This window comes from Aythya marila (assembly GCF_965140915.1).
Source record: "Aythya marila genome assembly, chromosome: Z".
Taxonomy (NCBI): Eukaryota; Metazoa; Chordata; class Aves; order Anseriformes; family Anatidae; genus Aythya; species Aythya marila.
In genome coordinates this window covers 2,093,010-2,118,177 of record NC_139080.1, presented here as the reverse complement: position 1 = coordinate 2,118,177, position 25,168 = coordinate 2,093,010, and the positions used below count along the sequence as shown (strand labels likewise).

The 25,168-nt window shown below is 44.3% G+C and overlaps 2 protein-coding genes across 2 annotated transcripts in view; both read right to left on the bottom strand.

Moving 5' to 3' along the window:
* Positions 1–8,066: 8,066 nt before the first annotated feature.
* On the bottom strand, positions 8,067–19,286 carry LOC309890358 (3-ketoacyl-CoA thiolase, mitochondrial-like). Its single transcript, XM_082784116.1, has 10 exons — positions 19,210–19,286; positions 16,263–16,429; positions 15,156–15,284; positions 13,875–13,991; positions 13,287–13,434; positions 12,416–12,591; positions 11,455–11,584; positions 9,938–10,008; positions 9,666–9,820; positions 8,067–8,722 (listed from the first exon to the last, which is right to left on the bottom strand). Exons 1-10 carry the CDS (start codon positions 19,223–19,225, stop codon positions 8,638–8,640), a joined length of 1,194 nt encoding a protein of 397 aa, XP_082640242.1. The 5' UTR covers positions 19,226–19,286; the 3' UTR covers positions 8,067–8,637.
* A 3,227-nt stretch (positions 19,287–22,513) lies between these two features.
* The window catches only part of LOC309889906 (unconventional myosin-Vb-like), a 70,917-nt gene continuing 68,262 nt past the window's right edge, over positions 22,514–25,168 (bottom strand). Inside the window, exons 38-39 of the mRNA XM_082783098.1 lie at positions 25,013–25,093; positions 22,514–24,638 (exon numbers count right to left, since the gene is read on the bottom strand). Of these exons, the coding sequence (XP_082639224.1) occupies positions 24,486–24,638; positions 25,013–25,093 (234 nt within the window). The 3' untranslated portion in view covers positions 22,514–24,485. The remainder of the gene's footprint in view (positions 24,639–25,012; positions 25,094–25,168) is intronic.

Below are 25,168 nucleotides of genomic sequence, written 5' to 3'. Positions count from 1 at the left end.
CACTGCATGAAGAATTAGCCAGAACACAGCATGCTTTGTTAAAACACTGATTTTGACGTCTGTAAATGGGGCAAGGTTCCTGCTCAAACTCCTACACCCATCAGCAGGTACGGACCAAGCGCACGTTCCTGTGTAACCCAGGCTGCATTCCTCCACCCCAGCCTTCCCAGAGAAATTTAATTGTGTAAAGTGAAAAATCAAACCATATTTTGCAGGGCAAGGACTCCTTTCATCCCTTCCAGCAGGCACGGGGTTTTCATGCTGTCTCTTCTTACTGCCGAGGATCCCAAACAAGGCCCAACACCCCACAGCACAAGCTGGCAGTAGCTCCAGACCCCCCAAATCTCATTGCTCTGTTTTCCCTGATGTTCCTTGGTCCCTTACCTTTTCGGAGGTGACACTAGATGGTCTGGATGAAATTTAACTGGAAACCTTCAGGAGAAGGTAGCAGTGACTTGCAGACCACATCACTACTTGGGGGACTTCGGTATCTCCTGTCAGCATCCTGTTTGGGGCACCAAGCTCTTTAGATACCACCTGGTGCATGAGGTGGAGAGAAAAAAAAAAGGGCAGAGAGGTCTCATTCACCTCTTGCTTTCCTGTCGAGGGTAAAGTACTCTTGAAAAACACTTTTCAGACACTGACTGCTGCTATCAGGGTCATCCTGGGGCTTCGCGTCCCAAGAGATGGACATCTTGCATGTCCCACGCTTGGGTCAACCACATCCTCAACGCAAAAAGAAAAATCAAGGTTTGACCTGAGGCAGTAAAGAAGAAAGCAAAGGAAAAATAAAAAAAATGAGGGGGAGGGGAGGAGGATTAGAGGCTAAAGGGCAGCCAGAGCCTCGTACAAAGCACTCCTCTTTCTTTTTGATCTTGTTCTTGGTCGAGAAGATCCTCCCCACTTCTGTCCAGTCCCACATCACATTAGGGTCTCCTTTCTTGACGGGAAGAAACACAACACCAGACGTTTGCAGGGGAGCTCTGCTCTCACACAAACCTGAATAAGGGGCACATTTTCAAAGAGGCCAGCCCCTATTATGTCCCGAGCCAAGGATGTGAGAGGGCCCAAAAGATCTGAGGGTTGCCTGCAGCTCTGCAATACGCTTTCCGCGTAAATGTAGACGAGCAGTTTAGGGCCCCTCTCGTTCCCACCACGCCCCGGTCTCCCCGATCATATAACAGTGCACATTCCTTCCCCATCAAAGAGGTGTTTGCAAAGTTTGGGACCAGAAGTGTGCTCAGCAAAGCGCCGGGGCCGGTGGGTGAGAAAATCTGAGCACAGCGTACAGGGGTAACGCTCCTACCGTGCCCAGAAAAAGTTTCCCGTATCATGTATCCACCTGACACCTTCGTACAGCTGGGGTCTTACTCTCAGATGGGGTTTTAAGTGCAATATTAATCGAATTTCAGCTGTTTTTTTTAGGGAAGGGAGGCTTGCAGGAGTAACTGAGCACATCTCTGCTTTGGTCTCCTTAGTTTGAGTCTGTAGTCAGCGTTGACATCTCTTTCTTGGGGTTCCTCGTCTTATCAAGACTTATAAACGGCAGACATTTACGGTGGACTACGGTTTATGACATTTTTATTTATATTTATATTTATACCTCACGTCCTGTGCCATCCTTCAGTGCGCTCAAGTCCTAAAAAGATGTTGGCAAGACCAAACACATCTTAAGAGTGGTTAGTAGATTCAGATGAAAAACATGAGCCCCTAAAAACTGCTAGGAAGCCAACTCCAGTGTTTTCACATACTATTTCCTTCATTACCTACAGATTTGCATACGTATTTCCTGCATTCCTGCATGAAGAGTGCCCGTTTCCAAGAGCTTTGACGCACGCTTCGTGCCACGGGGTTAAAGACAGCAAGAATTAAGGAGTTTTAGGTCCTAACACTTTGTGCAAGCAATGATGAGATCCAGCTCTGCCCAACGTTGGAGCAAGCTTACTTATTAAAATTCGGATCTGATTAGAAAATGGATCAATGCAGGCCGTGACCTCTTACTTCAGACACAAGACTGCAAGGTGTAACTGTACAGATGGGTAGAAACTGGGGATAATTTTCATTCCTGTGTTATTCACTGTCTTGTTTCCCTCTGTGGTTCATGCCTCAGAGGCAGCAAAGGCGACTGGTACATGGGATTGTTCTTCTTAATGAGTGAACGGGAAAGAACCCGGAACGGCGCTCCGCTTCCAGACAGAGCTGCAGGGATTGGCACTGAGAAAAACCCTCTTTGAATTCGCTTTGGTTGAGAAATCTCGTGTAGACTCAGCTTTTATCTCACCCAACAGCGCATTCGTCATTTTAGCAGGCACACGTACCTGTGAGAACCAAGTAGGGTTGCGAGCACGCCGCCACTAAGGGCCTTTGTGTCACGTTGTGATGCTCCAACCCTTCCCTTCACACAGAAATACCACGCTGCTGACACACATCTAAGCCCAAGGCATCCAGGATCACTCGGAGATCTTTCCCTTGCAGTTGTGATGCTCCTGGCAAGGCGACTCAACGCTCTGCTCCATACCTCCTGGTTGTTGAGATGCGGTTTGGCTTCCTCTTCCGAGAAGCAGCAACGACGAGAAGCTTGCAGATTTCCTGTTGGGGCATCTCTCAAGAAGGAGTGACTTGTTTCCCTTCCGTATTTTCTCGTTTATTCACACTGAACACTCCCCTGCGCTCTCTGTCTCTGCTCATTCAAAAAAAGACCACCACGTGCCATCAAAGTGGCAGCCCCGAGTTACATTTGCATCATTTTAAACCAAAATAATCCTGCCTGCTGAGAGGAGAGTTCAATTCTTTATACGACTTCAGGATTTCTTTAGGATCCTATCGTTACCGTCGATAGTTTCTGAAATTATTTCTATTTGAAAATAGTACACGTAAGAAATCACAAGTCACACTCCAGGCATTATTAGGAGGTCTCATTTGAAGTACGTACCTATAACAGTCCTAATAAAAAAAAACCTTTCATTTCCATGAAGAGATTAATTATTTCTAATTATTCCAATTAATTATTTCAAGTTGAATTCAGTTTCACTTAACACACAGAGTGCTTAGACACTACAAGGCTCGATATTTTTAGCTACCTCTTTCTGTCCTGTCTTCATTCCTTTTTCTCCCAACAACCCTTTTCTGAAGGTCCAGGGCCAGAAAGATTTCTCTTTCCTCTTCGTTTCTTGAAACAAGGCAACTTCGTGCATCATTTGGCAGTTCGGCGCAAGCATTTTGTACTTGGATTTCCAGAAACCGAACGTGTTATTTACACTGCCAGTTGCAACACATTTTCTGTGTAAAAGCTCTTAGGTTTCACCAATCACCGCCCTTTTTTTTTTTTTTTTTTGGATAAACAGGCGCTGAAGGCAAAAACACTGCTGGGCAGAAAGAAATCGCAGCTGCTCTTGGAGATGCAGATGGACACCGATGGCTTCAGCTGCTGAACTTGCTGGGATTCTGCGATCAGCCCCAAAATTTCAGCTTCCCGGCGACAATGCACAAATTATCTGTCTCCTGGTGGACCTTCGCGGTATCTTTTAGCACGATGTGTTGATTAGCCACCAATTTGGTCGGAGAATTAATTGAATTTGGTCCGTTCTGACCGTAGCATTCGGGTGCCAAACTTAAATAGGGGCTGAAACGAACCCAGGGCATCCTCCAGCCTGAGAGCGTTTTTCTTTTGGGGGCCTCTGCCGTGGATGCACACAAAAAAAATACAAAAGATTCTGCACAAAGCTTCTCCTCCCAACCCAAACACCCTGCAGCACCCCCCCACCCTCCGTGACTTTTATTTGGGGTCTGAAGCATCACCCGTGGGGCTGGTGCTGCTCAGCACCAGCCTGCAAACAGCAGTGGGAGCCTGCAAGTGCCTGAAAACCTTCCGGGCCAGGAGACAGATCTATGGGGCGCTGTGGGGTTAGCACCTGGGAGGGAGAAATCCTGGGAAGGAGCCCCAGCTTTTATTTCTGGAGCCTTGCAGAAGCCAGCGTAACGCTTCAAGTGCTTTGTCCGTGTCGTATTTTTCACATCCAGCTGTCAGGGGAAAGCAGCACACGAGGAGCAGAGCAGGAGCACGGAGGCGAAGGAGCTCATCTGCCTTTTTTTTTTTATTCTTTTTGCATTATCATCTCAGATGTTGATTTTCCACGCGCCTCGCCAGCTCCACGCAAGCTTTTTTTTTTTTTTTCTTTTTTTTTTTTCCTTTCCCCTTCCAGCGTTTTATTGAGAAACAAAGCTCAGCCGCGCAACCCTGCCCCTGCTGAAGCGTGGAAAGAGCCCGGGCTGGCCGCTGGTGAGTGCTGCTATTCATCTGACTAAGCAGCGTTTGACATTTCGGGCTTGCCGGGTCTCAAGTTTCCCTCTAGCAAGATATGGGCTGACTCGGCAGCAGCCAATCTCGGGCGGAGGCTGCGGATGATGCCGGAGGGAGGAGAGGTGCACACACATCCCGACAGCAGGGCACGGCCAGGCTCCTCCAGGGAGCTGGGCGAGCGTAAGATCCAGCGAGGCTGCCCTCAGTTGCACCTTCTGGGGAAGTTCTTCAGTTATTCACCCTCTTTTTTTTTTTTTTAATTATTATTTTCTCGCTCGCCTGCGCTGGGTTTTGCTTTCCTTCACCCATTTTACCAGAGCCGTTTCGAGCCGTGCGACAAGGGCAGCGCTTTCCCAACTCGGCCCGAGCTTGGTGCGATCTAAGCGGCAGCATAAAGGGAAATCCTTTATGCGAGCCGCCGTTTCAGAGGGAAAACCATCAGTTAAACGGGACCTGAAGCTGTCCCAAAAGCCACAGCTTGCTGAACTGGCTGAGCAAAGAGGCCGAGCTGAATCCCCGACTCACAACACGATGGAGAAGGTCTGAGCCAGACACCAAGCCCCCAATTCGAGTCTTTTGGGAGGTGTAAACCACCAAAAAAAAACCCTCCTCTCCGTGGATGTCACTGCCCAAGCACGATGGAGCCAGCTGGGAGAAGCTGGCTGTGAAGTGCTCGTTGCCTAAAGCATTAGGTACGATTTGACAGAGAAACGTGGTGGTATTGGGAAGATCTATAAAAATCCTAAAAGCTTTGCATCCTTTTTCTTAGCCCCATCCGTTTTCCTTCTCTCTGAACAAGCCCAAACCCCAAACGTGATCCAAAACAAACCAGGGGAGACTCCGCTTCTCCAAGAAACAGTTTGTTCGGGTCACACCATTGAAGCCTCGAGCAACGCCACCCTAACCAAGCATCTCCACCCTCTCAAAGGCTTCGTGCTCACGGGGATCAAGCACACGTCTGAAAGGAGAAGGAAGAGGTTAAACCCGGGAGAAAGAACACGGCACACAAGAGTTAAGTCGATCAGAGCACATCGGGCTCAAAATTTGTGGCTTAAGTGGTCACACACCAGTGAGAGGAGAAAAAAAGGAAATAGGACATTTTTACGTGGTAATGACGCCGAGCTGCTTCTCCTCCATCCCACGGACTCACCACCACTCCCCCTTCGATCCCAGGAGAGTCACAGCCAAATCATTCCCACCCCCAAGCCAGGGATTTCGGCTGGAGGTACACAGGTGGGAGCAGCACGCCTCAAACGCTTCGGGTTTGATTGGATCCCAAATGAGTCTCGGGGCATCTCTTTTTAGGCCCGCGCTCGTGGTTTTCCCGGCGCCTCGGGTTTTCACCTTGCCCCAAGCCCCAGAAACTGGGCAGAGCAGAAAGGGCAGCCACTGGGGGCTGTTTTCTTTAAAAAAAAAAGTGTAATTTTAGCTTTGCCTACGTGGGAAACTTCAGCCTTGCGACTCCCGGCAGCACGATTTGATTAATGGTCAATTTAATCCAAATATCCCATAAATAGGGCTTCTCGGCGCTCTGCCCTCTCTTATTTCAAGTTTTTTTTTTCTTCTGTTTAAATTATCTTCTGCTTCACGCTCTCTCTAGACCTTGCAAAGCCCTTCTCGAAACGCCAGAAATTAAAGAATTAATGAATTAAGGAATTAATGAATTCACATGGGTTGTCAGGCAGCAAGAATAAATAAAAGCATCAGATTTTTCCCCTTCTTGCTGCTTTTTCCTCCCCCACAGTGGACAGACCAGGGGTACCCCATGCCCCCACGGCACCGTGCTCTGCAATAAAAGGGGAAAAAAGGGTTTTTGGGATGCTGGCTCTTGCTCTACCCATGAGAGGTGCTGAGCGATTGCATCACTTGTTTTCTTTGACTCCTCTTCTGCTTCTCCTTTGCTTATTAAAGGATTTTTATCTCAACCCACGGATTTATTTTTTTTTGTTGTTGGTTTTAGCCTTCCGTTTTCTCTTCCCGCATCCCACAGGGGGCAAGAAGGGAGCGAGCGAGCGGCGATGTAGCGCTTAGCTCTCTACCGAGGTTAACCCACAACGCTTCCCTCTACCTCGAGACAGAAATTCAGCCTGCCTGTTGCTGATTTCTAGCTTAGGGACCGCAAAAAAACCACGGGCTGGCACAGAAGCTGTCTTCAGCTTGTCATCTTGAGCTTCCGTGCAACACCTCCCCGCCTCGCTGATCTTCCCGGCGATTAAAGCTGCGGTTTCACAATCCTCAATGCCCCATTTGGGCAACTCCCGATCTCCCAGAAAACAGATCCCGGCCAGCTGGGGTGGGAACACGCAGCCCTGCTTCTGCTGCAGCCGTGTAAAAAGTGTGCCCACCGGAGGATAACCAATAGCTGCTCCGCTGGAACACCTGCCGAGATGAATTATCACGCTGGCATTTTCAGATAGCTGAGGTTTAGCAACCCGAGCTTACACCCGATCCACCCAGCAATTCGTTTGGCTTCGTATTTTCTATTTGTATTTTGACCTGGCGTTGCTAGACTTGCATTTGGATTTGTTCTTATAGCCTTAAGAGGCAACATTTTAAACGTCTTTATCTTTTTAGCTCGCTTTCTACAAGAAATACTTCTCCGTTATAAAATTAAAAACGACAATCACGTCTAATTCACATTTAACTCCTGTTCCCCTGTTATTAAACCCTCAGTTTGTGAACTCAGAAGGATTAATTTCCCCTCAGACCCCTCCTCAGCATCCCCCTAGCCCGGTCAGGCTGGAGAGGCGAGGAAGAGCCCTGCCCAGCATCACACCAGACGGAAAAATGCCTGGATTTAGACTCAGGACAAGATCATGAGGAATACTGTCACAACGAGGTGAGACCTGCCTGAAATCGTGCACTTAAGGAGCCTCGAAAATCGATCTTTAGATCTGTCGTGTCTAAAATGCACCACCCAGTGGCAGAAAGCTGTAGCTACATTCATCAGGAAATCACATTCATCGCAGCTTTCCCGACAAACGCTCCCTTTTCTCACTCATTTCGAGGATAAAAATCAGCGTTTTCGTTACAACTCGCCGTGCAGACTACTCACAAAACCGAAGAATCTCTCTTCATCTCTCTTCAAACCGACACTGAGCTGGAAAATCTTGAAGCTGTGGAAGAAGTTGAAACGGATTAGAAATATACCACACATTAAGTCCCAGGAACTTCATGGGAAAGGATTTCACTTTCACTTCGGTGTGACAAAGCCCCCCGCAGAGGCTCTTCCAGGAAAGGGACGGGATAAAAAAAGAATTGATATGGGAATAAACAGCGGGCTTACGCAGCAAGGAAAGGGTTCCAGCAGGATGTATGATGATGATCTGTGCTGGTAACACGCTCGTCTTCTGGAAAATGGAGTGTCATGAGCCATTTGGGAGGAAAAAAAGACACTGTGTGAAACGAGGATCTGGTTTGCTGCCTTCTAGCAGCCGTTTTTTGGAATCCACGTAAACAGCACGGAGTATTTCTAGTCATTAAAGAAACTGGATCCAGAAAAAACCTTAGGAATGGGGATCAGCAGACTTTTAACTGGTGCCCACCAATTCTACCACCACTTGCCTTGACCCGAACTTGCTGCTCGTCCAGCCGTTCTGCTTCTGAATGGCCTCAAATCTTTCCCAAGGCAGCGGAGCGGCAGGAAGACCTCGTATTTCAACAGGGGGCTGAGGACGGGATGAGCTAAAATAGTAGCAAAGATTTTAGTTTACGTATCACAGGACGGCGATTTGCTTTTCAAACAAATTCACCAACACACGCTGAGCCCTTTCTCAGTACGTTTATTGTTCTTTTAAGAGGCACAGTGACAATTTCAGCTTCCCCTCCTTTTCTTTGACCTTGCAAAATAGCAGGGTACAGCTTAGAGCCATCGATCTACCATCAGGATACGCTTCAGATGGTCTCCAATTAAATTTTCACATGGCCTGATGAGAAAAGAGGCACACGTGCCAGACAGCAGCAGCAGCTGAAACAAGAAAAAGTTAAAGCAACACCGGCTTAACAAAGCCGCACTGCTATTTTAAGGCAGGTTTGGTGAAAAGTTTGACAGGCAATTTCCTCAGGAAACGAAAAGAATTTTGCCTACGGAAATCGAATAAACTTGATTGAAAAGAGGCTTTTCGAAAATACGTCATCAGTGCGAAATTACACGGGTACTACACTTTCTTTAGGTACAAAGACACGACTGAGTCTCCTCGTTCCCAATCCAGACTTCTCAGCTGTTCCTCAGTCTTGCAGGAATACGTGAAGGGAGGCAGCGGTGCTTCGCTGTCACAGAAGGCAGAAGTTTTCCACGGAATTCGTAATTGGGGCGACGCCGAAGTCCCCAAAATCCCTCAGGCGGTGTTCTCAATGAGCAGGGCGATGCCTTGTCCACCTCCAATGCAAGCTGAGCCAACCGCGTATTTCCCACCACGACGCCTGGACAGAAAACGCGACGGTGAAAATGGCTTCCATTTAGGAAACCACGGTACCTGTGGTCCCCATTTTACAAAGAGAAACCAGCTATCAACTTTTCAAAGGCACTAATAACGAGATTTTCCAACCTTCTTTTTCCAGGGAAATATTACAAAGCCTCAGCTGCTACTGAAATATTTCCGTAGAAAATATTTTCTACATTTTTTTTCCTGTAGAAAATATTTCTGGGTCTTTTCCACCTAAAAGACAGCAATATTATACTGCTCTTAGGCGATTTTTACTGCGTGTTGAAACCTTAAGTATCCCCTAATGCCATTCTGTTTTGTATTCCTAACTCAAACATAATTTTATGGCCGAGGTGGTCTTTGAAAGCTAAGTTTTCTATGGCCAAACTCAAACGTTTTTTTTTGCAAGCTGTAAATTAATTCAGGTTTTGTGGTTGAATACTGGTGTAGGTACCAGCAAAAAGCTACTGGGATCTCTGCTCTGAAGGGAGGGGAGGAGGAAGGAGAGAAAATAATAAAGGGAAAATTCAGATTAAAATGGTATTGAGTGTATCAAGCAAGTCAGAAAGTGTCAGCATTTCTGAAAAATGGGTTAAAGGAGAAGGAGGGCGATGGCAAAGCCTTTTAAATGTAGCCCGTTAAAGGACAGGCTTTGATCGAGGCTGTTTCAATAAAGGAAACTTCCCCACTGACTGCTGGAGGCTTTGGATCAGAAGTAGAGGAAGGAAAAAACCAGCTGCAATGATGAGAATGGAATAGGAGGCTGGACTTGGACTGCAGGACACAGGCAACAAAGAGGTACACACTTCAGAAATGACAATTTTAAGCCCATGGACTGGAAGATTTTAGTCACACCGTCAATATCTGTGCTCCAAATCCTTTGCAGGCATGAATACGTCAGCCCTGCATTCGTTACCAGTAGCTGTGGGCTACACACGCACCTTAATTCATGCACCAGGTGAGCTGTGATGCGTGCTCCCGAAGCACCCAAAGGATGACCGATAGCGATGGCGCCTCCGTTGACGTTGGTTTTTTCAGGGTCGAGGCCCAGCACTTTCTCGACAGCCAGATACTGAGGTGCAAACGCCTCGTTCACCTAAAAGAGCAGAGAAACGACAAAATCGCTTGGATCTGTTCAACTGGCCACTTGTACGAGGGGAGTGATCCTGCTAAAAAGATCAGTAACCTCACCGTTCACCTTAAATCCTCTTACCTCTATCAAATCCATGTCCTTCAGGGTCAGCCCTGCTTTCTTCAGCACCTCAGTAATGGCAGGCACAGGGCCTAGTTGGAAAATCAGGTGCATAGTTAATTAAATTAAAAATAAATAAAGCCTCATAAACATGCTGTATGTCAGATAGCTTCGAAAAGCCTCACCAGATTCCCTCCCATGAGCTGCTGTGGGGCCAATAAACCCTAGATAAGGCACTCACCTGCTTTATTAGGTGGCAAGAGAACTCCAAAACCTAAAAATTATTTGGCAGCCCCTTCAAGAAACTGCCAAGGAACGTTAGGAGCGTCACTACTGCTGCACAGCTATGTTGGTAAACGTGTGCTGAAGTTTCAAGTCAAGAGGACAGCATCCCATGACAAATAAAACAACCTTTCGAGGCATTTCTCCTCTCCAGTACTCATGGCTTCAGTTTTTTCCTTCCTCAACACTTCAGTCCCCAAAAAAAGAAACAGGCAGGCTTTCTGGGGCTTGGTGGTCATGTGTTTAGTGATGCTAGAAGGGAGCTGATCATTAACGAGTAAAACCCATCCTAAAATGCTTTTTTAGGTATCTCACTGCCAAGAAATGGTGCTGAAAATTCATAGCTCAGGAATAAAAAAAAAAAATAATAAAAAAAAAGGGGTAAAAATGAGTAAATGTTAAGAGACAGAAAGGTTAAAAAGAAGAAAGGGCCCGGGTCAAAGCTCGGTGGATCATTAGAAAGACTCCGGCTTCATGCTAGACCCTAGATGTGTTTCATGGATTGATTTCAGGATGCTCATTATGTGTGAGAGAAACGGGAAGGTCTCACATGGACAATACAAAGATTCTTAATGACAGCCGAGGAGACCAAGCTTCCCACCCCCCAACCTCCCCTTTTTCTTTCTGAAATAATGAATTCTCTCCGAGATTGTAAGGCCGGGCTCCCTAACGCCATCAGTATGTGCAAAGGCAGCCGCTCAGTCTGAGCTCCTCTGTTCTCAGATCCGTCGCTGTCATGGCTGTGAATCTCTTCTGGCCTTTTTTGGGTTGCTGGGGACAAGCCGGGGCGTTAAGCAGCGCAGATACGAGCTGTTTCTCCGTCTGATTTATGAAGTTTTTAAACCGGGCTAAAAGAGTCGCCTGACCTACCAAGAATGGCCCGGTTTCGAAAGCACAATGACAGCACGAAGTCGAGCGAGAGAAACCCTCCCTCTACATTTGCTTTGAAGGTTGGCTTCGTCAGATAGCCCGAGCGAGAAAGCAAACCTGACAATGCCTCATTTGCATCTCTTCTGGCACATGAAACCAGCCAACAATGATTTCTCTGCACAGAAAGGAAAAGCAGTGCTGGGATACAAAGCTGTCTACAAACTGAACAGAAGGGAAGAATCCCGGCGTGTCTGGCTCAGCTTGGAGGGTTTGTTTGCGTTAACAGCGACTTGGTTAGAAAAGAAGCCTTCTTAGGATGCCCAGCGCAAGAAGAGCTTGCTTGATGTTGTAAAAAAAAGGAGAAAATGTGTTTTATTACAACTTACCGATGCCCATTATGGAAGGGTCACAGCCAGAGGAGTGATAAGCTACAACTCTCGCCAGAGGAGTGAGACTGTGCTTTTTGAGGGCCGATTCGCTGGCAACGATGACTGCGCCGGCTCCGTCACACACCCCCTTAGAGCGAGGAGAGAAAAGCATTTTTAAGGGAGAAAGCACAAATTAAAAAAAAACCAAACACATTTTAAACTAAATATGCCCCTCAGAGAAAAACCAAAACCCACTTTCCGTCTACAAGGCTATTATTAACATTTAATGCACAATTATTTTAGTGTTTATTCAAAACATACCACAGTCTTTCACTATTCTGCCGACTCTCAAAGAGAAGTTGATTAATTTTATTAAATATAAGCGATTAATTTTACTATTTCAGACAAGTAAAATACATTTTCACCACCTAAAGTCTTCCGCATACTGGAAACATCATTCTGTAGATTTGCAGGGACACTATTAAGATTAGAAAACCTAAATATCATTTCCTATTAACGATACGATGCAGACACCCATCCTTACTGTGGCCACCATCTATTTTGGGCAGGAATTGGGATTATAATCTCACTGTGGCCCAAAGAACAATTAATCGGTTGATGAAGATAATGACTGTAAGAGGAGCTGTCCCTAATGACACGCTGCTAAGTTCTCAGTCTACCCTGAGTAATAAAAAAGCGTGGTTTGGGCTGGAGAGGATCCTAATTGTGGCACGAAGACAAGCAGCAGCGTGCCCTGGAGGATAGTGGCTGGTTTTTAAAGCAGATGTTCAGCAAGCCTCGCCCCAAAAAGAAAATAAAACGGCTAAATCCACACAAACATTGCAAATATATAAAAAAACAGAAATCCTTTTCACCAGGAGACACTGCTGTGGCTCAGAAAAGACACGACGACAGTGACAACAAATTTGGAGCCCGCTAAAGGTGACACTTCCATAAGCCAAGGCTTGGACGTACTCACTGAAGCATTCCCAGCCGTGACCGTCCCATCCTTTTTAAAGACGGCCGGGAGTTTTGCCAACTGTTCCAGAGTGGTCTGGGGTTTCGGGTGCTCGTCCTTTTGCATGCTTTCTTTCCCTTTCTTTGTTTTCACTTCCACCGGTGCCATCTCAGCGTTAAAATGACCAGCTTCTTGAGCTGCGACCGCACAAAGGAAAATAAAAGACTGATAAAAAAAAATGAAGGATATGATTGCCTTTTGCTCTGTTTCAGCCAAGAGCTCAGGGAAGCAGATTTGTGCCTTATTTAGTTTAAATAGGCCAGCTGGGGGGTTATTGCTTGTTTGTATTTCTTGGAAACAGGACAAAAACTGTACAAATACATTCTAAAACCTCTCCAAATAAAACCTCCAATATTAAAATATTATTTCAGGTTTCACAGGTACCTAAGCTGCCCGTAAGAGCATCTGGCCACATCACCTAAGATTATATTTGATGCCAGTATTCAGGCTACTGAACACTACCTTTTGTTTCCACGGTGTTGACGTGAACTCATGGATTTAAAAACTCTTAAAACCGAGCCACGATTCACTTCGATTCATCCCACAGAGGCAACTCTAAGGGATTTAAATTGCCATTTGGCTACCTCTGATTTTTTTTTTGACAAGTTCTACAAGGTCTTCTTTCCCGACTAGCCACAGGACCTAAAAATCAGCACTATTATCAAAAAAAATTGTTAAAAATCAGCACTATTATCAAAAAAAAATCAAAAAAACAAGCGACACCAATCCGCACGAGCTACATAAAACTTACAAACAGGCTGAATTGTTGCTAAAAACTCTCTGAATTTGAGACTGGGATCATAGAAACGCTCCCGTTCCTGTATTTACTAACCAGCTTTGCATCTCTGCTGCGTTTTGAAGGCGTAGCGGTCACAGTCCTCCCGCGTGATGCTGTACTTCGCAGCCAGGTTTTCGGCTGTAACTGCCATGGGTATTTTCACGTGCGTGTCCGTCAGCCCTTCCCACAACGTGTCCTCCAACTGCACGGAACAGCGTTAGAAGACAACCCGAAAGCACAGCAACATTAACATTTATTAACGAGTCTCTTAATTAGCCTGATTTTACGCTTTTATATAATATAGAGAGCTTTGAGGGGATACACCGAGTGAACTAAGTTTTTGGTCAGAGTTTTATTACACTTACCTTGGAACAGAAATTCTAATCTTGTTTTGGAAAAGCTACAAAACTGGCATTCTTCACGAAATTATGCAAACCTACTGTTTTAATGATGGAGACTACTGGAGAAATGCTCTGAAGATCTAAATCTGGATAGAATCTCCAGTGATTTCTTTTAGAAGAGTATGGTGTCTGATAATGGCTGATAATTTACATTTCTTTAGCTATAATGTTTGATAATTTACACTCATTTTTAAACACGACTTCATTCACTGGAAATAAATGAATAAATAAGGTGTTAGACCTTGAGTTCTGCTCCCAATCTGGTTCCGAATCGAATGTTTCGAACTGCGTAAGGAGCCTGGCTCATGTTCTCAGCTCCACCACACAGGACCACTTCGGAGTCATTGAGGCAAATTTCCTGGTAAGAGAAAACCCAAACAGATTTAGGATTTTAAAGTGCCAAAAAGAAACACCAAACACACACTAATTCACCCCAGCGTAGCCCATAGAAGCCTTACACTGACCACTAAAAAATTCTGCTTCCTTCAAGTCCTTCACTCAGTTGGACAGTTACAGATATTTCTGTACTGAAACAGAAGCAGGTGAAATTATCCCAATATGCTCTGTAAGTAACTTGTTAATAATTATGACTAATTGGAGGTAATTTGGGCTGAGATGCTTCCTACAGTTTCTAAACACCCTGTGCACATGTAATCAGTTCTGAAAAGCCTTGTCGTGTGCCAAAAAAACACAGGAACAAGCACCACTGATGAGATACCACCTTGGGTAAAGATCTCACGACCATGCTTGGTCAAAATCTCCAACTGATCTTTTCAGGGTAGCGTGTATAGACCTTCCAGAAAGCCCTAGAAAGAACACTTCAATTGGTATTATTGGGAAAAATCACTCCTCTCGTAATGATTCATTGCTATTCAGACAAAAAAATGTTGCTGCTTTTCTAAAGGAAACTATGAGAAATTTGTGATTTAGGTAGAGAGTAAATACTATGATAAAAAAAAAAAAGAGCAACACTTCTACGTGAAAAACACCTTGTTTGTTAAGCAGAAAAATGTCAAATGAACAATGATGTTTAATTATTTTGGACAACAATCAAGCGTATTTGTTGAAGGAATGGAATAAATAAAGATAAAAAAATAATCCCCTGGCAAAATGCATCACGGGAAACATTCAAGGCACACGTTAGGAACTGTGGCAGAGTTTCATGTTTGACAAAGGGTATCGAGTAGTCCAGCAAAAATAAAGAGGAGGTGGATCAGGAGATGTGATTTCAAGCCACTAACAGCTCTCTCATAAATCTCACGCGATGATCAGCTGCAAATAAGTTGATTTTTTTTGTCTATTTTAGAAAAATGATGCTATAAGCTACCTAACCCAAGAGAGTATGAAGATCTTTGAACAAAAACCCAGTATGATGCCTCTACCAGTGGTAGCCAAGAGCCCAGAACTCATCTCAAACATGCAATAAATGCTTTTACACATCTCTCAGTTAACAATATGATAAAAATTACAACTAATACAGAAATACAGAAGAAAAAAAAAACAAAAAACACACAATTTATACCTGACATCCACTGGCGATGGCTTGGAAACCAGAGCCACAAAGTCTGTTGACGGTGAGGGCTGGAACGGGGACAGGAACTCCCACCCGCAAGCCGACGTGTCGCGCGATGTAAATAGCGTCCGCAGAGCTCTGCAGGCAGAAGAAAATTTAAAAAAAAATTAAAAAAAATAAAAAAAATTAAGCTAACGTGTGTTATAAACACGTGGTTCTGTGCACAACACTACCTGATAATGGAAACTGGGGAAAAAAAGTGGAACTAAGCCATTTCTGCTGAAGAAGGGGAGTTGAAAATAGTCCGTTCACAGTTACTTATGCTTAACCAAGTAGAAAATAGACCAAAAATCGAAAATTTATGGGTGGGGGGGAGATGGGGAAAAGAAATATAACTCCAGTGTGAAAAGACTGCTGTTCCTTGTGTGAAAATTAATTACACGATGAAGCAACTTGCCTGTTTTTTGAGGAATAATTCTTACAAAAGCCCAGAAATTTGATTAAAAGAAACCGAGATGGTAGCCGTGGCTGATAGAGGAATCAAAAGCCACTCTTTTGGCTGCAGATCCTGCAGCATCCACATCGAAATCTCCTTGTAAAAGCTATGGCAGAGATATTTGGACAGTCAGCCGAGGCGTGCGCCCTTCTAGCTGAAAAGTAAACTCATTCATTTTCCAAAAATCTCTTTAGAAAGCTCGAGGGAAATGGGCCCAAATCAGTTCCAGCCTCTCGAAAAAATGGGATTTTGGAAAAAATGGAATCGAGTGTAAATTCATCAATGATTTAATGATTTAAGTCATTAAAACAGGAAAAATATAACAGGGATTAGCATCTAGCCATGTAACGAACCTGTATTTTTGGTACAGCCTCACCTGATTTCAACTATTTTTGTGGAACTGAAAGAAATCTAAGCCTTGCTCCCAGTCCCGTCACAAAACCATGCAGGGCACGTCCCTAAAACACGCACAGGAAACGCTCCACTACGAGTGCTACTTACCCCTTCCATTTCCACCCCTGTGGTTTATTCCTGGCTGCAAAACAGAGGGAGCTATCTATAGGATCACGCCGAAGAGGACCGAAATAAACCCCGGCTGGCGAGTTTTCCCCGCTACCCACCTGCATGACGCTGCCAACGATGACGCTGTCGATGATCTCAGGGGAGACCTTGCCAGCAGCCAGGGCAGCCCGAGCGGCATGTTCGGTCAGATCGGTGGCCGTGAAGTCCTTGAGCAAGCCCCCGTAGGTCCCGAAAGGAGTTCGCTTCGCCGCAACGATGAAGACACCTGCGACAGAAGAACGATCCAGGATCATAAATCCTATCGATATCCTAATCCTACGTTCATCCGGAAAGACAGCATGAAGCCAAGCAGCTCAAGACAAGCAAGATACAGGAGGCAGCAATGCTTTAGACAGGGAAAATATGCCAGAAATAATGGTCAGAAAAAAAAAAAAAAAACAAAAAAAAAACCTTGAAGACTCCTGGAACACCTCCTTTCCAAGAAGAGATTTGGAAAAAGTAGATAATTTGGATATGGGGCAGACAAAGGAGGCTGCCACACTCCACCAGGTATTAGTGACAGGGCACTAAAAGCATAAAAGGAACTTCCATGCAAACCCACGCTGGATACACGTGAAATAATCCGTCCGATGAGGAACTGCTCTTTTACAAATAAAAAAGGCCGTTTCCTGTCTTATAAAAAATCAGGAAATTTGGGGCTTGTTGACTGAAACCGTGTCCACAAAGTTGAAAAAAAATAAATAAATTATATTTGTTTTGAATTTGACTCCTTTAACTCCAGAGAAAAAACATTCTCTTACCAAAAACGTAATATTTCCATGATTAATATAGGTCATCTAAGCTGTGTTAGCACCGGCCTTCCAACTTCTAAGTAAATCCAGTTTTAAATGGGAAGGGGAGCCTGTGAAGGAGCACAAACACCTCGGCCAGAAGGAACCTAAGAGGATTTGAGCCCGAGCAAAGCCCTGCACCCTACAGAACGTGTCCTGAGTGCTCGGCACAGCAGCTCTCTGCTTCCACGTGTCGGAACAAGAGGGAGGCAGGCTGTGAACTTTCCCCCAGTTGAACGCCAGAGCTCACGCGCCTTCGCTGCAGCTGCCACGAAACACCCACTGTTATTTTCAGCAGGGCTGGAAGGACACGTGCAGATTGAAGGATGAAGGCAAACAAAAATGTGTGTTCTTTACGTTGCCCGTGACCACCGTCCTGACTGCTTTCAGGTTTTGGTACAGGCTGCACGATCTTTGGCCGGTTTGGTGCTCCCCCATCTCTTGCGTCCGTGGATTATGCGGACCCCAGGCTGCACGATTTCCAGGGAAGGACTTCCAAATTCATGAAGGTCAAGCTCACTCTGCTACAAGGACCTGAATGCAATGCTGGGACCCGAAGCAGGCAGTGCTTATGCTCTGAAAACCAGCTGGGCAATCCCCTGAGCAAGAATTGCAGCTTCGGGGATAAGCATCGATGCCCGTTGACCGAAATCCATTGCCCCAAAGTTTTTTTACTTAGCTTGTACACGTGGGTTTTATTAAAAAAAACTACTAACAGATGGAAAATGTGAACTCCCACAGGTGTTTTTGTTCTAAACAAAGATGAGGATGCTTTAACTGATTTATCAGTATGGAAAACAGCCGCATTTAGTATATTAGTGCTTAGCTGCAAGGCTTTGCTGTGAACCAGGTCAAGGACCCGACTAAGCCAAAGAGTTTTTCCCCTCCCTTTTGACCAGGAGGTCGGCTGCCCGCTTTATCTGCTGAATCACACACGGACAGCTTTACAAACAGGCCCGGGGTGGGGCAGAACTTTGCCCTTCAACCCTCAGTTGACAACAACAACGTTTTCTCTCCCAACCCGACCGCTCGCCGCTGCCCACGTCGTCCCCACAGCACCACGGGGCCGAAGCGGGATGGCAAGGGGTAAACGAAGTCCTGTGAGAAAGAGCCCTGCCTTTCATTAGCTCTTCTTAAGTCCCCGTTAATTAGCGCTGTCCTGCATCACCACAGCAAGACTGCCACTCTCTGCTGTTTCCCAAGGTGATAAATGCGTGATGAAAGCAGAATATTACCAAATCCGTATGGATCTGGAAAGCTTTGGGACTAGGAAGCGAAGGCAGCCAGGAATTCTTATCAAACACTCAGTTCAAGACATGTTTTAATCTGGTTTTGTTAACAACCCTCTGCCAAAATCAGACACAGACCTGAAGCCTTCTCTAACCCTCCAGCACTTCTTAAGTGCACGTGGTATGAAAATATTTCTTCTCCAGATCCTCTTCTGATGGCCTAAAAAACTTCAGTTTGAGGCTTTCAGCACCAAAACCTCAACCTATGGCTTACCTGTGTGTTATTATATAAATACAGCCACCAGGCAGCAAAACACTGCCACGCAGCCTTATTTCAACACATTTCAATTCTGTTTTTAAGCAAGCTTGGATCCTACAGGCCTCGTTTACCTTATTTGTGGAAGACGTAAGGTTTAAACTACACAGAAATAGTTCTTTACACAAAGCTCTCGTCGGAGCTGCGGGAGCTTACAACCTGCGCTGTTACTTCATGGACCTCCGTGTATGTTTGTGTGCTGCCTCCACACAAAGTTAAACACACTATAATTCTGCCACGGGTCTGCAGATCAGCAGAATTGTGCCAGCTCTCTGGGCTTTATTTGAAATATTAATGTTATTTCCAGGCGTTTATCCACGCTGACACAGGACGGGCAAGACAGCGAGGAGAAAAACTGAAGAAACCACAGCAAACCCAAGCAAGACCCACAGAACAAGCGACACTCACAACCCCACCACCCCCTCCGCAGACAGAAAGGGGCTCAAAAATGCCATTTTCCCTTTTTTTTGCCAACCCCACAACCCACCGAGGGGCTGAGGGACCCAGCCCTTGCTGCACCCCCGCGCTGCCCCCTCGGGCAGGGCAGCGGGGCCAGCCGGTGACACCGACCCCCGGACCCTTTTGGGGAGCCCCCCCAGGTGGCAAGGGGCTTCCCCGGGCCGACACGACCCTGAGGGGACCCCACAAAGACCCCACAAACCCCACTCACCCCTGAGCAGCGCCATGGCCGCCCCGCTCCGCGCCCGCCCTCTGGCAGCGCCGCCCCCCTCGCTCGCACTTTCACCACGCCAAGAGAGGAGGCGCCTGGATGGATTTCCGCGCAGGCGCCGCTTTTTCCTTATTTAATTATTTTATTTTAGCTTTATTTGACTTTTCCCCTCCTCATCGTCCCCGCGCTTAGGAAAAGGGGAGCGGGGGGGTGCGACCTGAGGCGAATCGGCGGCGGCACAAAATGGCGGGCGGCCCCGTGAGGGGGCCCTAGGGCGCTGCCATCTCTTTTGGCCTATGTTGGTGGCTTTACATGGAGGATAAGGGGTTTTTCCTCACGGTTTTCTCCCTTTCTACACCTCGACTTTCCCACCTGGGGTGTGTTATGCCCCCCAAAAGCACCTCACAAATTTCTAGTATTTAGAAAGACACGCTGAGGTGTAAAAAGTGTGGTGGTTGGTGGAACACCTCGGGCTGTCAAAGGGAGGATTGATAAAAAAATGCTTTATTACAAACAAAAACATACCATGTGTTCCTTCAGTGAAGGGATTTAAAGCATTTTTCTTCTAGATTTTCCCCATGAAAACTGCATTTTGTATTCAGAATGTCTTTCAACTGCTTTGCCGACGTAATTCCAGTGGTTTAATGAACCTGGAGACCAGTGAATGTACCTGTAACCTAACCTTAAAAAAAATAATAAAAAAGGGGGAGAAAAGGGAAAAAAAGAACAAAAATTAAAAAAAAAAAAAGTTATACTTTACTTTCTGTCTTTGCCATTGATTTGTCTCACTTCACATACAAAAGGGCTGGCACAGCCTCAGCTCCTCTGCATGGGTTTACAAGGCCATAATACTTCACACTCAATTGGTTTCTAATTACCTCAAAATATATAAACATCTCTAAAGTTGTCACAACTTCTAAACCTTTTGAAGTTGTATGTAAAAGGTTTTAGACTCTTTGTGTTTGTAAATTAGAAATATCAGTTTCCAATGTATGAAGCAAATACCGAAATGTGTATTTAACACAGCCCATTTTTGACCAAGTCACGATTTCTTCAAAAGTGTTTATTTCACATTTTTTTTCTTATCCACAGCTGAATATTACAGTGACTATTACAAGCATTTTTCCTATAAACAAAGGTGTAGTTTACAGATTTGTTCAAAATGGAAAAATATTTTATAAGCAGTAGTATTTCATCGCTCCTGTATATCATTCAACTTCTTTTAGAGCAGCCATACCTTCTGCTTGTTAAGGTAATTAGACTTCACCCCAACCCCCCAAAAATAGATATTGCACTATAATAAGAAGAAATATTTTTTATAATTTGTTTTCTTTTAATTTCAACTTAATTCGAAAGCCTTAGTCCACTGGCATTTACCTTTTGAAATAAATTGTATGCTTGTCTGGGCATAGGTCCTCTGGATTATTTAAATGAACATCTACAGTGCTATAACTTTTTTTTTTTCGGGAAAAAAAATAATTTATGGCTGTAATATATGTGAATTAATGAAGCTGAATGAATAGGTTTCATGGCAGTTCATGCAATTCCTTTTAATTAGATTATCATACTTAGATGCAATGGTAAAATGTTAATTTTTCAGTTAAATGGTCTGGAAGAAGGAGTTTGCATAATCTTGCTCATTTATGGTTGAAAAGAGGAAAAGGACCTGCTGTTTCAAGTGCATCCCTGACACTTGCATCTTTTGTAAGCCACAAATTGAGGGGTCAGATATTGCAAAGGCTTTAGACAGGTTGTGATTTCAATGTTCAAGTCACCAGGAAAGGTAGCAGCCACTGTGTATGCTCAAACTCTGCAGCACACCCACATTTTGTTGTTTCACTCGTAGAAGTGCCGTTAGATAAATTATGAACAAAGTATGATAAAGCATGAACAAAAAATGTCTGATTTACACTTGCGTAAATTATTTCGAATAACTTAATTCTCATTAAGTTTAATGGTCTTTTCTACAGTCAACTACTACAACAGCCTTACGAGCTGAAAGATAAGCAGCCTCAGCTACAGAACTGCCAGTAAAAGTAAAAAGAATAAAATAAAGTCAAGTTTCAGCTGAAAATGAAATGTATATTTTGGCCTAGACACTTCTCACAGGTCAGACAGCACAAAGCTGAACTTGGGTTTAAGGTGTTGGTTCGGTGGTGGTGTGTGTAGTTTGTATTTTGTTTTTAACTTTCTTCTTTTTTTTTTTTTTTTTTTGACTGCCAGTAGTGGTTTTTCTGAGGTACATTATACATGCAAAAAAATCAATACGGTTCAATATGTCTTTTCTCAGGAACTTCTTAAGTGTTTTTGTCGACCTTCTCAGAGAGATTTTAGAAGTGGACTTCTAAATCCACAGAAAACTGTTTGTGGCAGACTAATAATAATAATAATAATATAAAAAACCTCCCACAGTTTACCAGTGGTTGAGAAGTCAGTTACCTTAGTAACAACTAAAGGCACACAGTAGGGAAAATGCTCGACTTCGGAATCAATATTTCAAAATGAAGGCGGACCTGGAAAGCAGCCAGCTTTCTGAAAGCCGGGCTTTGCGTTGGACGTATCCTTTAAATAAAGAAGCGCCCATCCGAGGAAAAGAAAGGCATGCTCAAACACAATGATTTAACAAAAATCAATATTTAAAAATAAATTTTAAAAAGTGCAAACTGAAAAAAGATAAAAAATATATTAAAGATATTTAGTGGAGTCCTCTTCCAGATGGATTTTAATGGGTAAGCTACGTTATTACAGACCAGGACATCAAATCCCAGTTCCTATCTGTACATACTAAGAGTTGTCGTTGTTTGTTGTTTTTTTTAAGAAAATCTTTGTTGTACATATAAATTCTGGTCCTGAAAAAGCCAGTGAAAGACCGCTATCCCCTAGAAGAGCATTAACCACGATTGTGACTGTGCTCGGTAGCAAAATCATTGCAGGAGAGGATGCTGCAGCAACCTGTCATTTAGTCTGAATGATGAGCACTGGTTTAATCAGGCTGTTGGGAATCGTACCCTGAATAATTTACAGCAAAGAGAGGTAAAGACCTGAAGAGCCTGAGAGGAAACTGCCGGCCTAAAGTGAATTCTGAGAAATAGCACTGATGGAAAGACTAAATTCTGCTTTGATTTTTTTTTTATATATATATACCATGATTCCGAGGATGGAAAAAGGGATAAAACAGCATTAAAAATTAAATTCAGAGCACTGGAAAAAAAAAGAAAAAAAAAAACACAAAAAAACACATTCATCTGAAAAATGTGGAAAGAGGTAGGTACAATAAATAAAAATGTTGTAGATGAGCAAGTGGCACAGCAAAATGGTGGTGCCATCCTCATCGTGATCGAAGGGGAGATGAAGGCACTACTGAATAAACGTCGTAGATGCAAATGCTCAAGGGCTGTAGTTTGGAGGTAGTGCTGGTAACTATCCAAGCAATCAATTTGCTTCAGTAATTAGCTGGGTGATGGTTAGAAGGAAAGATAACTTCTCCCTAGAGAATGACCTTAAGTCTGTCCTTCACTGGTAACAGGCGTACTAAATCATCATCCATCTGAAACAACACAGGCATAGACCAATGTATTTCTTAACAGCACTCAACTTTTCTTTTTTTTTTTTTTCCTTTAAAAATGTGCTTTTTGATAGTCATATACATATATAGTACATACAGCTCTATTACAATTTGTATATACATCGATTATATACACGGTGTTTAAATCAAAACACACACCTTCTCTCAAAAGGTGCCTGCAGCACGGCAGGTTTCGGCGTTGTGAATCTTTAAGAGGCTTTACATTCTATTTTTAATGCTCCCAGCTGATCAGAAATTCGCTGTTTGGATGTGATTTAGACCAACTAAACGCAGTCGGGTGCAGAGAGGCTTTTTGAAAGCTCTTAAAGCGGGGCAGAAGTGCTGAGACTACAGAAACGGCAACCACAAAAGCAGAGAAGTTAACATCGACGTAGATAGATGGAAGTGGAAAGGCCAAAAATGCTCACGACATGAAGACGAGCAGGGCTTTCGCTGCTTCCAAATCTCCTGGCTGCATTTTGGCACGCTGAGCTATGGCAGAAGGATCACCCCACAGACCAGTGTAGTCCTAATTCGTGGACTGACTGCAATCAGGATTGCTCTACGGCATCTCTCAGCCCCAGGAACCCAACTTGAACCTTTTTTTTTTTTTTTTTTTTTTTTTTTCCTGAAAGCCTGGTGGTTTTATGCTTTCTCGTACTGAGAAAAAGTCAATTGCTGCTTTTGGGAGTAGCTGTCCCCTCTCAGTGCCTACCTGGGGATGTCAGAGGGTTTGCTTGTTTTAATTTCTAAGCCACACAAACAAAACCTAATGGTTAGAATTCAGATTGCTCGCTGTTTTGATCAGTTTAAGGCTGTAGGATCAAAATCTTCTTGTTTAAATAATTGGCTTACATCACTAACGTACCGGTTTACAATTATATATATATTTTTTACATTTTACTCTTTTTTGTGTGTGTTAAAACATTGCTTGAATCACACAGAATTTTCCCATTGACTGCTATGGCTAGGACTAATCCACTGAACATGATTTAGGACCTAATTATCAAACTGGGCAGCGTCGGCATGTCTTATCTGTGCAAAAAATGCCAAACTGCCCATTTATTTCATTCCTCTGAAGCAGGTAAGTCAGAGATGCACAATACGGAGTCCGACTAACACAATTTCTCAATCTTTGTGACAAATCACACAGCAGTGGAAACACGTGCAACCTCAGCCTGCGTCACAGGTACGTATTTGCACCTTCTGAAATCACTTTTGCCACACAGCTCCAAGCAAGAAGAGACAGAATTGCGTCTCTCCGTTATTAGCACATCCACCCCAGCTAGTTATTAGGCAAACCACGCGTCCTTGAAGGCAGCCTAAGTGTCTCAGATTTAGTTTTTCACTGTCATTCCTTCACAGACACCTATGAAGAGCAAAATGCCTTGTCTCCCCCTCACCGTTCTCTTTCTCAGTGGCTTTTGGAGGTTGTTACGGGCTTCGAACTATGCCAACATAAAATCGAGCAGTAAAAAATAAATCTACATTTCAAGTATCCTCATTCCGAGCTGTAAATTACCCAAGAAATCATACAGATCCGTCTCTTTTTTTTTTTTTACTGTACACTTTAGCATCCGTTTATTACGCTCTTGGCTCTTCCATAAACCTGTTTGGTCCATATTTAAAGAGCTCCTCGCGTTTCTCCTGCGATTTTTCCTTCTTTGCTGGAGGCCTCTGGGTACGAGCGAAGGCTTTAGGTAGGCTTTCTTCAGACTTTGTTGAGAAACTCCAAGTTGAGAGAAGCCGGAATATGAATGGTGTCCATCGTTATGGAGGAAGGGTTGAAGGGGAACGAAACGGGGAACATGTGCTTGAAGTCGAGCAGCAGCTGCGGGGGGTCGTTTCGCTCTTGCAAATGTGTCTAGGAGGGGGAAGAAGAAAACAGACGTTTAACCCCTTTAAAATTATAAATAAATTTATTAATAAAGGGTCTGATCGCACTGGCACCTTGTTCTGCCAGTAAAACTTCTCATGGGCTTGTGCTATTTGCTACCACGCGTCCCAGCATGCCCCAAAATTGCCTGAGCTGGGAATTTCGCTGCTTATCTTGGTCTTCAGCCCTTCGTGATTAACAGCCCGGATGACCCTGAAGCTGGGCGTTGCAAGTGAGCAACGCGGCACTAAATTCAGGACAACATTCAGCGGGCAGAGCTGTTACAAAACACCCCAGTTATTCCTAACGACACGTATATTAAATCATTCTTGTCTCCTCCATTTCATAGCCTTCTGCTTTACCTGTATGTCTCGTATGAAAGCTACCGTCACCCGTTCTTCAAACTCATTCACAGGAGTGTAGAGATTCAGGATCTTCACAATCTGTCGGAAACAAAATCGGATTACAGGCAATGGTAAGAAGCCGAAATTTTCCACCACTACCATTTTGTCCGGGTA